General features: G+C 55.8%; 3 protein-coding genes across 15 annotated transcripts; 1 reads left to right on the forward strand and 2 right to left on the reverse strand.

Annotated features, from left to right (window-relative positions):
* IZUMO1 (izumo sperm-oocyte fusion 1) lies at positions 1–4,514 on the reverse strand. Of its 12 annotated transcripts, none has more exons than XM_033430559.2 (9): positions 3,242–4,047; positions 2,807–2,881; positions 2,338–2,424; positions 2,058–2,078; positions 1,630–1,710; positions 1,340–1,440; positions 941–1,094; positions 370–598; positions 1–148 (listed from the first exon to the last, which is right to left on the reverse strand). In XM_033430559.2, the coding sequence occupies exons 1-8, from the start codon at positions 3,477–3,479 to the stop codon at positions 387–389; spliced, it is 969 nt and encodes a 322-aa protein (XP_033286450.1). In that variant the 5' UTR covers positions 3,480–4,047; the 3' UTR covers positions 1–148; positions 370–386. The 12 variants fall into 12 exon arrangements, with proteins under 12 accessions (XP_033286450.1, XP_033286448.1, XP_004271125.1 ...); XM_033430557.2 differs by having other exon boundaries at positions 391–598; positions 941–1,058; positions 3,242–4,037; XM_004271077.3 differs by having other exon boundaries at positions 391–598; positions 3,242–4,033.
* A 943-nt stretch (positions 4,515–5,457) lies between these two features.
* On the reverse strand, positions 5,458–9,570 carry FUT1 (fucosyltransferase 1 (H blood group)). Of its 2 annotated transcripts, XM_049703617.1 has the most exons (5): positions 9,436–9,570; positions 8,849–8,960; positions 8,165–8,345; positions 7,375–7,923; positions 5,458–7,189 (listed from the first exon to the last, which is right to left on the reverse strand). In XM_049703617.1, exons 1-5 carry the CDS (start codon positions 9,489–9,491, stop codon positions 7,161–7,163), a joined length of 927 nt encoding a protein of 308 aa, XP_049559574.1. In that variant the 5' UTR covers positions 9,492–9,570; the 3' UTR covers positions 5,458–7,160. The 2 variants fall into 2 exon arrangements, with proteins under 2 accessions (XP_049559574.1, XP_049559573.1); XM_049703616.1 differs by having other exon boundaries at positions 5,458–7,923.
* FGF21 (fibroblast growth factor 21) lies at positions 9,556–12,275 on the forward strand. Its single transcript, XM_004271076.3, has 3 exons — positions 9,556–10,908; positions 11,031–11,134; positions 11,878–12,275. Exons 1-3 carry the CDS (start codon positions 10,677–10,679, stop codon positions 12,166–12,168), a joined length of 627 nt encoding a protein of 208 aa, XP_004271124.1. The 5' UTR covers positions 9,556–10,676; the 3' UTR covers positions 12,169–12,275.
* The last annotated feature ends 393 nt before the right edge of the window (positions 12,276–12,668 follow it).

Below are 12,668 nucleotides of genomic sequence, written 5' to 3' on the forward strand. Positions count from 1 at the left end.
CTTAGACAACCAGATAAATATTTATTTTCTCCTTGATTCTTTGGCCTTTTCTTCTGAAACCTCAGAGTCCTGAGCAGCTCCACGGCCAGTGCTGAACCAGGAGGACTTCATGAAATCGATCACTTTCCCAGACCGAGATAAAAGTATCCTGGTTGGGGTACAAATAGCAGAAACAAGGTTAGGTCCTAATAAGGGAGGAACACCCGTCTCGGCCTCCCTATGTTTGATCTTATTCTAGCAGTTATCCAAGCTTCGCCCTCCTAGGTAAGCCCCGCTCCCGGAGGAAGTCCGGCTCTCAGCGCTCCTTGGCTGGAGACCCCCTTCTGTATTAGGTAGTTGGAAGCCCCCGCCCCTCGCTCCAAGCCCTGCCTTCTTCAGTGGGCGGCTCACACGGTGGCAACACTGGCTATCAGCACGACAAAGCCCCAGATCAGCAGCCCGACCAGGCGGCTCCTCAGTACTTTCTCTGGCTTCGGAGACTGTGACTGGAGGGTTGTGGCCGTCCGGGGGCGATCCAAAGTCACCTCACCTGGGGCCACCTCATCCTCGGTTTCAGTGTTTGGTGACGGTATCTCCTCCACGATTCTTTTGGGCAATACTGATAGAACAGGGTTAAGGAGCAGTCCTGGGAGGGCGCGAAGGTCCTGCCAAGGCCAAGGCAAGCTCTCCCCACAGTAACTTGCCCCAGGACCCAGGCCCTCCGGGACATAATTACGCCTCCAACTGCGTGAAGCCCAAACACACCCACAAGGGAGCCCTGGCCCAGTGGCCAGAGGCCACACTCAGGACAGGAAGCCATACCCTCGTGGCCTGAAACCACACCCCGATGGGAAGTTATGCCCCATAAGCCACGCCCCTGAAGCAGGCCACTCCCCTGAAGCCGCCCCCACACACACACCAGGACCCTGAATCCCACTTCTCTCAACTCCCCAGCACTGACCTGTGACATGAAAATAGATGATCGTGGCTGGACTGGATTGCACGGAGCCCAGCTCGCAGCGATAGGTGCCTGCATCCTTTGGACGCACCATGGTCTTGGTCAGCGTGGGCTCCTTCCCCTTGGACATCAAGGTCTCAGAATTGTTCCCCCAAACCTAAACCCAAGCTCAAGGGGTCACACAGGCCTGGGGAATTCAGGGGTTGGGGAGTACAGGGGTGAGAAGATCATGGGGCTTCAGGGTGTACTGGTCAGGGCATGGGTTCCCAGGGGATCAGAAGAAGCCAAACTTGGTAGGTCATGGGTCATGGGCATTATGGGTGCAGGCCTGTGGATACAGGGGCCAGGGGGCTCATGCAAGCCTGATGGAGTTCAAGGGTAACGGGAGTTGGAGGGCCCCACCCTGTAAAAGCTGTAATCGGTCAGGCCTTGAGAGAGTTTATGCCAGTTGAGCTCACAGTCCAGGATCATATCTTCCATCTGATGGACCTTGACTTTGCGCTCTGGGAATAGGCGGTTACTGTGGGATGCTCTTTCACGGTTCTGGGCCCTCTCCCAACCCCCTTCCACTTGGTCTCGCCCCGCCTTTTCTTGTTGGCTGTCTCCAGTCTCCGACCTCTTTAGACTCTTGATCTCTCCTCTGGCTCCGCCCCTCTTGCGCCAACCCCTCCGGCTGGGCCCAGCTTTCTCACCTCCGCAATTCGAGGACTTTCGACAAGAGTGAACCTGCTTCTGGCAGGTACTGCACCAGATCAGAGGCTGCAACATCAAACCTGAAGGGGCAGGTTCGAGGCGGTGTTCTCCCACTAAGAGGCGGGGCTAAGAGGAGAGGGCAGGGCCAAGGGCTGGGGCGGGCTCAAGAGCCGAATCCTGAGGAGGTCAGCCTGCGGGGCTGGGCTAGAACACAGCCCTGTAGGAAGCCGGTCTAACCAAGCTCAGTAAAGAGTGCAAAAAGTATATGCCCGCTTCCCAAGAAGTCCGAGGTGCAAAAGGAATACGGGAGACCCAGGAACCTCTCCACGTGGAGAATGAAAAAACACACAGACCCAAAAGAGGGAGGCTGGGTATTCACGGGGCAGGGATGAGGGATAGAGGACCAGTTCCCATAATCCGGACTCACCACATTTGTTGGGACAAAACGCTGCCTCGGTATAAAGAATTTAAAAAAAAAATCAGATTTCTACGTTAAAGGGGATGAGAGAGGGGGTGAAGGAACAGGCTAGCGCTGGGGCTCTTGAGTTCCAGGAAGGAAAGACTTGGGTGTCTGGACCCCTGGGTCTGAGGGAGGAAGGGGTTGGGAGAGCTGATGGATGGGACTCGGAGAAGCAGAAGGCTGGGGTCAGGGACTCTTGGACTGTGAAAAGAGAACGCTGGGATGCCGGCCTCCCATCTTCTCTCACCCGCTTTTTGAAACTGAGCAGCGTAGCTGGCAAAGTTAGCCTTTGCCAGGTGCAACGTCCATAACAGCTCCTTCACGAAGAGCTCGCCTGGGAAGAAGCAGGATGACGCAGAGGAGTCCCCACCCCCACCCTCCTGCTCCTCCCAGATGTGAGGCACAGGAAGTTGACCTCTGCCTGCAGAGCGTGGCTTTTGGGTCTCCTCAGGGAAAGACAATACAATTTAATGACCACTTAACATAATGCTGGCCACTGGGCTAAGCAACAACTGGGATGAAGGCTGTGTTATGGTTTCCATTTTAGAGGTGACAAAGCGCTCAACGCCACACAGCTAGGAAACCGGCAGAGCCAGAATTTGAACCTAGGCAGTCTGGTTCCAGAGTCCAGTACCTGACCACCAGACCAGGTGTCACCAGCAATCACTTCCCTGAGAGTTTCTGGAAGCCCTCTCCTGCCCCCTCTGTGCATTTACCTTTTACATCACTGTCCGTGATGCGTTTCAGATCCTTCAGCAAACTCCAAGCTGCCTTCTCCAGTGTGGCCTCATCTGTGGGGGGAGATAAACCCCAGATTCCAAGCATTGCTGTCTCATTGGCTCACCTAGTCTTAGAAACTACAACACCCACGGGGCCAATGGGCAAGGATTGGCCTGGTAAAGGGATTAACCCACGCCGTTGCCTTCTGGGAGTTGTAGTCTTATTTATTACATATGGAATAAAATTGCAGGATAAAAGGTAGGGAGAACAGTATTTGCCAGCCCTGGGGAACCCCAGAATCTGCATCCCAGCCTTCTCCATTCCCGAAACCAGGAGACTGTACCTCCAGCCCTTTCTCCCCAGCACCTCCCAGTAATCCTGGCCCCAGACCCCTCCTTTCCCAGGACCCAGGAGTCGCACTCCGCGCTCACCGACGACCCCCATATAGGAATCCTCGTCAATCGGCAGGTCCTTGAAAGCTTCCACTGCCTGCTTTACCCTTTTCATCACGTTTTTGTGATGCTTGGCCTCCAGGTGGCCAGGCAGGTAATCCGTCTCCAAGGAGTTTAGCGCCTCCACGACGTTTGGATCACACATGACACAGCCCCGGGCAGGAAGCAGGCAGCCGGCCAGAGCCGCCACCAGGAGGGGGAGCCGCCACGGCCCCATTGCGGCCAGAGCGCGCAGTTCGCGCCGAACTCCGGGGAGGCTCCTCTTACCCCAAACCGAGAAGGTGAAAGCTAAACGGAGAGAAACCCTTCCCCGAGACTAATGTAGCCCCAATTTGCAGGGCGCACACTTCTCATTAGAAAACCGAGGAGTCCCGAAGCACTCTAACAGCCGCAGCCCGACCTTGACTCCTGACTGTTGTACCTTCCAACACTAGGGTTCGCTGAAGAGTCCAGGTTTTGAGGGCTTTCAGAGAGGAAGAACAGGCCACTCCTTCCACTCTTTTTCCCACGACCAAAATTAAAGATTTTGGCGGACGAGGGTGGTGAGGGTGAGGTTGGTTGCGTGGTATAGACAGTTTTTAACTGGGGCTCACAGCCACGGTTCGCCCCTTACTAATAGGAACTCCCAAGCCTCTGCCTTCCGGCTACCCACGCAGGGCCCCAAATTCCCAAGAGATATTCCCTGAGGTTTCCTTGGCCCCGCCCAGAAGCCCAACTCTTAGCCTGATTGGACCGCAACAAAGGGAGGCCCCGCCCATAGCTCCGTGATGTCACAGCCCCCTTTTCAGACTAGAACTTTCCCAGAGTCTACCGAAGGGGGCTTACCCTGGGGACTCTGGTTTCCAAGCTAAGGAAAGGGCTTCTAGCCTTCAATCTCCGCCTCTCTCTGGGCCCCAGGACCCAGGCTTTTGGCTAGCTGCCCACGGCCCTCGGAAAACTGTCCTCTAGCCACGAAAACGTGGGAAGTGGTCCTTTCTAGCCCTAGGACTACCACTCCCAGAAGGCCCTGGGGTCTCTCCGTAGGAGATTACTGCAGACAACCCCATAGCTTTATGGGAAATGTAGTTCAAAAATTGTAATGTTGGGACTTCACTGGCGATCCATCGGTTAAGACTCTGCGCTTCCACTGCAGGGGACTCGAGTTTGATCCCTGGTGGGGGAATTAAGATCCCGCCTGCCAAGCAGCGTGGACAAAAAAAAATTTTTTTTTTTAATTATAATCTTTGCTCACTCCCACATCCACCCCTCCTCCTTCTTTCTCCAGCCTCGGGCTGGATGCTGAGGTCCCAGGGGAAAGAGAGGTCTGGAGGCCAGTGCTGAGAGTCCGGGAAAGGAATTGGGTCTCTGAGACCATAACTCACACAAGTGCACTAACAAGAGAGCAGGAACAGTATCCCAAGACGTGAGAAGTGAGAGTCCCCGGAAGCTCCACACCTTTACTCCTACTCACTTACACACACCCTCATGCACACGAGACTCAAAAAAACCTGCAGAGGGCTTCCCTGGTGGTGCAGTGGTTGAGAGTCCGCCTGCCGATGCAGGGGACACGGGTTCGTGCCCCAGTCTGGGAAGATCCCGCATGCCGTGGAGCGGCTGGGCCCGAGACCCATAGCCGCTGAGCCTGCGCGTCCGGAGCCTGTGCTCCGCAACGGGAGAGGCCACAACAGTGAGAGGCCCGCATACCGAAGGGGAAAAAAAAAAAAAAAAACCCTGCAGAGATGGGTTGGTGATGAGGATTTTTAATTCATACTTCCCTCTCTCCCACCTATGGCAGCTGAGTAGGGACTGGTCCTCCAAAACTCCCTGAGAAGACTAGAAAAGGGCTTAAATTCTCAGACAACTCTGTGATTAAAGTGTCTACCTTCGCTTCCTTCAAAAAGCCTCAAGGGAGTCCTGAAATCTGAGTCAAGAATCCCATCCTCTTTGGCCAGACGCTGTGCTCCTGCCTGGGTTGGAGACCAGTCTTGGGTCTGCATACCTTCTGATTCTTTCATCCCTGACTTACCCAAAGCCAGATTTAGAGGCTCTGTGAATTCAGGGGCAGAGAGTGGTTGGCAAGGGGCACAATACCTGCAGCTTTCTGCAAGCCCACAGGGCACCCTTACGCCAGCTGACTTTCAGTAAATCAACCCCATTGTTACCGAGTCCAAGCTCGCTGCATTGCATGACAGGCCAATAAATTGGGAGATGAGGTGTTGAGGAAAGGAACAGTGACTTTATTCAGAAAGCCGGGTGTTTGAAAAGAGGGCAGACTAGTGTCCTAGAGTACCATCTTATGGGGCCTGGATGCTAGTTTCTTTTATAGAACAGAGAGGGGGAGGATGTGAGGAAGTAAAGTAAAAAGGCCATAAGTCTTGCAAAACATCTCCTGGCTTGGCCAGCATCGGGGAGGGGGTGTGTTAATTTCTTCTTTCTTGCAGTCCTTCATGGGTGTGTGGGCAGGATGTTTCCCTGTGAGCTGAACAAAGGCACTTTGGTTTAACATTCAGTCAGAGGGGCAGAGTTCCCCATGCAGACCATCATGTATGCTTATAGCATCCTTTTAGTGATTATAGTAACAAAAGCAAGGGAAAGCAAAAGTTAACATAAAAGAAACATCCAACATGGAGTCAGATTTTGTTCTTCCCTGTTACACCATCACTCCCCAGCAGCCCAGCTGCAGAGGAGGAAACTTCCTTAACTGGGTAAAGCAACATGAACTTGGAGCCAAGATGTGCATGTCTACCTTTGGCAGTTTTGAGCTTAAAAAAAAAAAAATGGTGTCCCTAGATCTCTGCAGAGCTTTGCTCCTTAAGCTGCAGCATTCAGCAGCATCCCTTCCCCCACCCCTCCCATGTTTTAGCATATCTGTGGTTTTTCAGGGGCTGAAATGTTGGGTAAAGTTCCACTTGTCACACAAACTGCCCCAGCTACAGACAGTTTGTCATCCATCAACCTTTCTAGCAGTGGTGAGGTGTTGGGCTGCTGGTTTTACCTTTGTTAGCTTCTTTGCCGAGCTAATCTGGAATTCCAGAATCCCAAGCCCTCTGGAAGGTCCCCACAGGGTTCTTTACAGGCATTAGAGCTGACCCTCTCCGGAAAAAATCCCTCCTCTGGAATCACGCCAGAAACACAGAAGGGAAGTTGGTGAGTGCTTGCTATAGCACATCCATGAGTTCCTTCTGTCCTGATGACCCAGGGAAGAGAAATATCTCTTCTCAAAAAGACCAAGATGGTCAATGCTGGAACAGGGAGTTCCCTGTTCCTGGTGGGGCAGTGATCTAGAAGTACTCTGGATATGGGCTGGGAAGAACAGGTGGGCACTGTGCATTCTAGAACTTCCATGAGCTTCTGCAGAGTTGCCAGCCATCATGAAAAGATCTTCCATTGGTTCTAGAATGTTCTGGCAGTTGCAGAACGCCAGCCCCCCTTTTTCTCCAAGTCTAGCCAACTAGAATCACTCTAGAAATGGGTGTCCACCAGCTGCAGGACCACCAGCTTCTCCAGAAGCTGCTGGGCTTCCAGAGATACATAACACTGGCCCTAGGTTGATCAGACTGTTTCAGAAAGTCTCCCTGCTGCTCAGTGCTCAGCCAACATCTGGAGTGGAGTCAAGTCTGCATTAATGCCCACCCACTCAGGCAGGAAGGTGGCCTTGGGTTTAAAGATATTCAGAAAGCTGGAGTTAGGCAGGGTAAAGTTGGCCAGGTAGACCGTGTCTCCACCAGCCAGGTAGGCGGCCCAGAAGCCGAAGGTGCCAATAGTCATGATGGTGTGGTTGCATTGTGTGAGCAGCGCAAAGTCCTTGCTGGGGACATCTTCTTGCCCATCGCCAGTGAAGGTCACATCCCCCCGGGAGGTGTCGATGTTTTCCCGGCACCACTACATGCCGTTGCTGGTGACCACAAAGATCGGGGCTTCATGCCGGGCCCGGAACCAGTCCATAGCCTGCTGGAGGTAAGCGCGATCACCCACTACACCCTTCCAGTGATAGGGCATCACCTTCACGTAGTCCCCACGGCGCACGTGGACACCCACGAAAGTGCTTGGGCGGTCCCCCGTGCGGCTGAGCCGGAACTGACTCAGTAAACTCTGGGCCTCTCGCCGAAGGTGGTTGTGCAGGGTGAACTCACTGCGGATCTGTTCCCGGAGATGATGGAAGAAAGTCCAGGAGCAGGGGAAACCGCTGAGCTTCAGCCAGGGCTCCTTCAGTTGGGCGTACTCCTCTGACATCCAGTCGTGAAGCTCCAGCTCCCGCCAAGGCGTACGGCTGTTCACCTCAGGCGCCAGCACGGGCAGGGTGATGCAGAACACGGGGGCCAGGGTGGCGTGCATGGCAGGCTGGATGAAGGCCTGGCGGCCGTTGAGCTGGGCCAGGGCCAGCAGCGTGGCGTACTGCCCCATCTGGTTCCCAAGCCGGCCGTTTGGGTAGATAGTCCAGGTTCCTGAGAGGGAAGCAGAATGCTTGGGACAGGAAAAAGAGGCGTTGGGGTTTATGGGTGTGCCCGACAGGCAGATGATGGCCACAGGGGATGTCACTGGGTTACGGTCTGGACATAGGGCAGACAGGCCTAAGCCATTGTGAAAGAGGTCTTGGCGGATGTGGAAGAAGAAGATTGAGGTAAAAACACAGGTTAGCAGGAAGGTCAGACAGAGGTGACGGAGCCTGGGTGCCCACATGGCTGCAAGGGAAGAAAAGTGAATTACGAGATACTCGAAGCTTGAGAATGAATGTCAAGGAGGAGAGGCCTGAGAGAAAGGAAACTCTAGGTTTGGAGACCTGGGTCTGAGGGAAAAGGGGATCAGGGCTCCTGGATCTGAATTAGGAGAAGCTAAGGGCTTGGAATCGCGGCAGATGGAAGATGGTGAAAATTAGTGGTTTCCAAAATAGCAATGGTCCAGGACCCACCACCTTGTCCTCACATCTTGGAATTTCACTCTCCCAGGCTGTAAGGTCCACTGACGTTGGACAGTGTTCCCCCAACTTCTTTCTCAGTGAACCTGTGTGTGAGGGGCAGAGTCCACCAGGGAGGTGGCAGGAAGCAACGGGCCAAGTAGAACATGAGAGGCTGGAGGTCCAGGCCTGGATGGGGGATCTTGTTTCCTGGAGAAGCAGGAGTTGGGGGTCGGGGTGGAGGAGACTCCTGGGGGTCATAGGGGGTTAGAGGTTGGGGGAGCGCCTCCTGGGACTGAAGGCCCGATTCCTGGGTCCGAGGCATCTGCATTTCTCACTTACCTGAGCTCCACAGTCAGCTTGGCGTGAACGGAGCGTTCCGGCCCCAAGTGCAGCCCACATCCGGCGGCCCCCGGAACCCTGGACTCCAGGTTCCCAGGCCCGACAGCCCTCCCCCTCCACGCCGCCTCCCCCGACTGGCTGCGAGGGCTCGGGAAGCGGAGGTGGGAGAGGGGACGCGGTCCGGAGGATCCCAGCCCCGCCCCTCCCCGGCCGGCAGGTAGCTCGGAGGCGGAGCCCCGCCCCTTCCCTGGCGCCGAGCCCCAGCTCCCAGTTCTAGGGCCGCAGCCCCCGCCGTCTGCCCTCCCCCGGACCAGGAGACCCACGCCCCAGCCCCCCTCCTGCCTGACATCGGCCAGCGAGGGGCAGCCTACCTGGCCTCCTAGCAGCCCATCCTTCCGTGGACACCGTGATCTAGCGCCCAGCTGCAATGCTGGACTTCGACCTCTCCCTCTTCCCCTCCAGTTTCTGGGTTCACCATCCGCCCTGTGTACCAGGATGCGCCGAGTCCGGCCACGGCCCAGCGGCTTCCGCCCCCTGTCGCGTCCTCCCGTGGAGATGCAGAACCTGTTAACCTGGCTGCTCCATGGGCGGGTGCAAAGCCTCCGCCGGCTCTGAGTCCCGGCGTGAGAGCCTCTGGCGGGAACGTGTCCCCGCGCCCACCAGGGGCCGCCGATCCCCCCTCCGCCCCACCCACCCTCAAATTCGAGAGTCCCGGCTCCCAGTCTCTCCGTCTGAGCGAAGCCTAGCGTCCGGCACCTGACGGTGAAGGAAACGTCCCGCCTCTCCCGAGGACAGGAACAGAGAAAGCAGAAGTGGAAGAGAAACTCTCTTCCACAGAGGCCGAGGCAGACCCGGCTAGGAGCAAAAGCCTCCTTCTTTTGCAGACCTGAGGCGGCTTCCCTCCACCGAGGCTTTTTCCCGCCAACCCCCAGCCTGGCCCGAGCGGTCTGACCATTACCATTCAAGAAAGCAAAGACCCAGGAATTGGACTTGACTCTCTAGAGATCCGATCATAATTTCTCCAGACCCAGGATTCCCAGTCCCCAGCCCCCTCCTCAGAATGAGAAGTCCGGGCCTCCAGTCACCTGCCTCCTTCAGATCTGGTGTTCAGACTCTTGCACGTTTAGGTTCCAGGAAATTGCCCAACCCCTCATTCCCTTTGGGATCTTGGGTCTAACTTCTCCCTCCTGAGCCTGCGTCAGTTGTCAACTCTGAGTCAAAGATTCTCACCCTCCCCCCACTTCCCCAGGCTATTCTGAGGGCACCGGTCTGATCTTGGTTAGCTTCTCTGGTGAAAGAAACATCAGGATTGCATCAGGGTCCAGGAGGAGGAGGCTGGGATGTTTGGTGTGTGAGTGCCTGGGCTGGGATTTGTGGGCAGGTTGGTCTGAAGCTCCCACACCAGGACTCCTGTGTCCTTGAGGAGAACGCTTGGGTCATGCAGCACTTGCTGCTTTCTTAATGACCAAGGAACCTCAGTGTCTGACTCCCAGAAACCCAGAAAGTCAGGTGAGATGCAGAAACGCCAGAGGAACCTCAGTGTCTGACCCCCAGAAACCCAGAAAGTCAGGTGAGATGCAGAAACGCCAGTTGTGGGACACCATCTGCATCAGTCAGGCAGAGAGGTGGATCCCAGCCCCCTTCCTGCTCAGACTCAGGAGTCCAGGCCGCCAGCCCCCTCCTCCCTCAGACCCAAGAGCCTGAACCCCCAGCCTCCTGCTTCTTCAGACCCACGAGTCTGAAACCCCAGCTCCCTCCTGCCTCAGACCAAACGGTCTGAGCCCCCAGCCCCTTTCACTCAGGTCCCACTTCATCACATTTCTATCCCCCTGATGCCTCAGACCCAGGAGCCCAGGGCCTCAGCTGGAAGGACCCCTGATTGCATCATCCGTTCAGGCTGACCTGGCCACCGTGGAATTCTAGCATCTGCCATGTGGGTCAAATATCAAGGGTCAAGCGTCGGGAAGGTGATTGGGCGGGTCTGTCTGGGTATAAATTCTGGAGTATCTGCATTCTTCCCAAGAGATTTGGGTGTCCTGTCAGCTGTGAATCTGCGTGCAAGAGGACCCAGGCATTTCAGCTACCAGAGAAGCCATCGTGAATCTGCTCTCCCCGACAGCCAGGCTCTGAAACAGAATCTAGACCATTCAGGTCTTCAAAGCCCAGACCCCATACCTCACTTGAGGACGTGAACCATTGATGGGCTGGGACAAGACCAAACTCGAGCACCTGGGACTGTGGGTCCCTGTGCTAGCTGTCCTGCTGGGACCCTGCCAGGCACATCCCATTCCTGACTCCAGCCCCCTCCTCCAATTTGGGGGCCAAGTCCGCCAGCGATACCTCTACACGGATGATGCCCAGGAGACGGAGGCCCACCTGGAGATCAGGGCTGATGGCACAGTGGTGGGGACGGCCCGCCGGAGCCCCGAAAGTGAGTGTAGGGGTAGGGCCTGGTCCTGAGGGAGGAGAGAATTGGGGGCTGGCCTCCTGGGTCTGAGGGAGGAGAGGGATGGGCAAAGGCCTTCTGAGTCCCTGATCACTTTCTCCTCTTAGGTCTTCTGGAGCTGAAAGCCCTAAAGCCAGGGGTCATTCAAATCTTGGGAGTTAAAACATCCAGGTTCCTGTGCCAGGGGCCAGAGGGGAGGCTGTATGGATCGGTGAGTTTCCAGGACCCCTGTCCCTGTGCTCCACCCTTCCACTCCCCACCCTCACAGGCTGGGGGACCATGTTTTGCACCTTTGACCTTGGCCAGGCTTGGCTCGATGCTCTCTGCATGCCCCGACCTCGCCACAATCCCTGGAGGGGGCAGCTGTTGTCATCCATGTTCACAAGAAGAGGAAACTGAGGCTCAGGCAGGGCCACCACCGGCCCCAAGTCACAAAGCCTGTGAATGACGGAATGACCTGGGAGACCGAGTCTTGTGACTCGTAACCCATGCTGACCACACAGGCTCCTACAGACCTGACTCATGCTGGGTGCAGGGTCACTCTGGGAATCGATGGCCTGTAAAGTGAACATGACCTTGGGTGCTAGCCAGATGCCCCTGCCAGGCCTTAGAGAGCCTCCACTGATCCCTGGGCTGGAATATTCTTCTCTGTGAAGTGAGGGCAAGGAGGTGAGCCTGGTGGGACTGCCTAGGGGTAAAGGAAGAGCCTGCTTCTGTGGTTTTGAGGAAGGGGCTGGGGACCTGGACTCTGCATCTGAGGAAGGAGTGGGTTCCCCGGCTCCCCAGGAGTCCCGGGACTCCCACATCCTGCTGGAGGACAGGACTCTGTGGTCTGAAAGAAGAGAGAGCTGGGGGCCTGCACCCCTGAGTGTGGGAGAGGATGGAGCTGGGGTTCCTGCAGGAGGCAGGTGTAGAGGAATCCCACGTCTCTGATCTTTGTTCTCATCCCCTCAGCTCCACTTCAACCCCCAGGCCTGCAGCTTCCGGGAGCTGCTTCTTGAAGATGGATACAACGTTTACCAGTCTGAGGCTCTTGGCATTCCCCTCCGCCTGCCCCCGCACCGCTCCTCCAACTGGGACCTGGCCCCCCGGGGACCTGCTCGCTTCCTGCCGCTGCCAGGCTTCCTCCCGCCACCCCTGGAGCCTCCAGGGATCTTGGCCCCCGAGCCTCCCAACGTGGGTTCCTCGGACCCCTTGAACATGGTGGGACCTTCACATGGCCGAAGCCCCAGCTACACTTCCTGAAGCTACAGGCTGTTTATTACTGAGTCTCCTCTTTATTTATTGTATTATTTATCTTATTTATTTTCTTTTTTTTCTAACTTGAAATAATAAAGAGTCTGAGAGGAGGATCAGAGTGAGCACATGTGTTTGAGGGAGGAAATGGGGTCAGCTTCCTTGTCTCCCCTTGCCCCCCGCCCCCCCCCGCATTGCCACAAGGCTGTGGGAAAGTCCCAGCCTTTCTGCCCCCCCTCCCCTGGCCAGCCCTCAGATTTCTGCTCCACTAAGTTGTTCCCAGGGACTCTGGACTATCCCTGCCCTTTGACAGGACAGGACTTGTTATTCTCCCCCTCCCCCTCCCCCTGTCCCCAACCTTGTGTTAGTGTTGTGGAACTATTTCTCTGAGGTAACTCAATAACGGGGGACATTTTTAAAAAATGACACAGCAGACCCACAGCCTCATGGGAAATGTAGTTTTCTGGGTTCATTTAGCACTAGGAATGGAAAGACATCTTGGTCCTCAG

The sequence above is a fragment of the Orcinus orca genome, chromosome 20 (assembly GCF_937001465.1).
Source record: "Orcinus orca chromosome 20, mOrcOrc1.1, whole genome shotgun sequence".
In the NCBI taxonomy this organism is placed as follows: Eukaryota; Metazoa; Chordata; class Mammalia; order Artiodactyla; family Delphinidae; genus Orcinus; species Orcinus orca.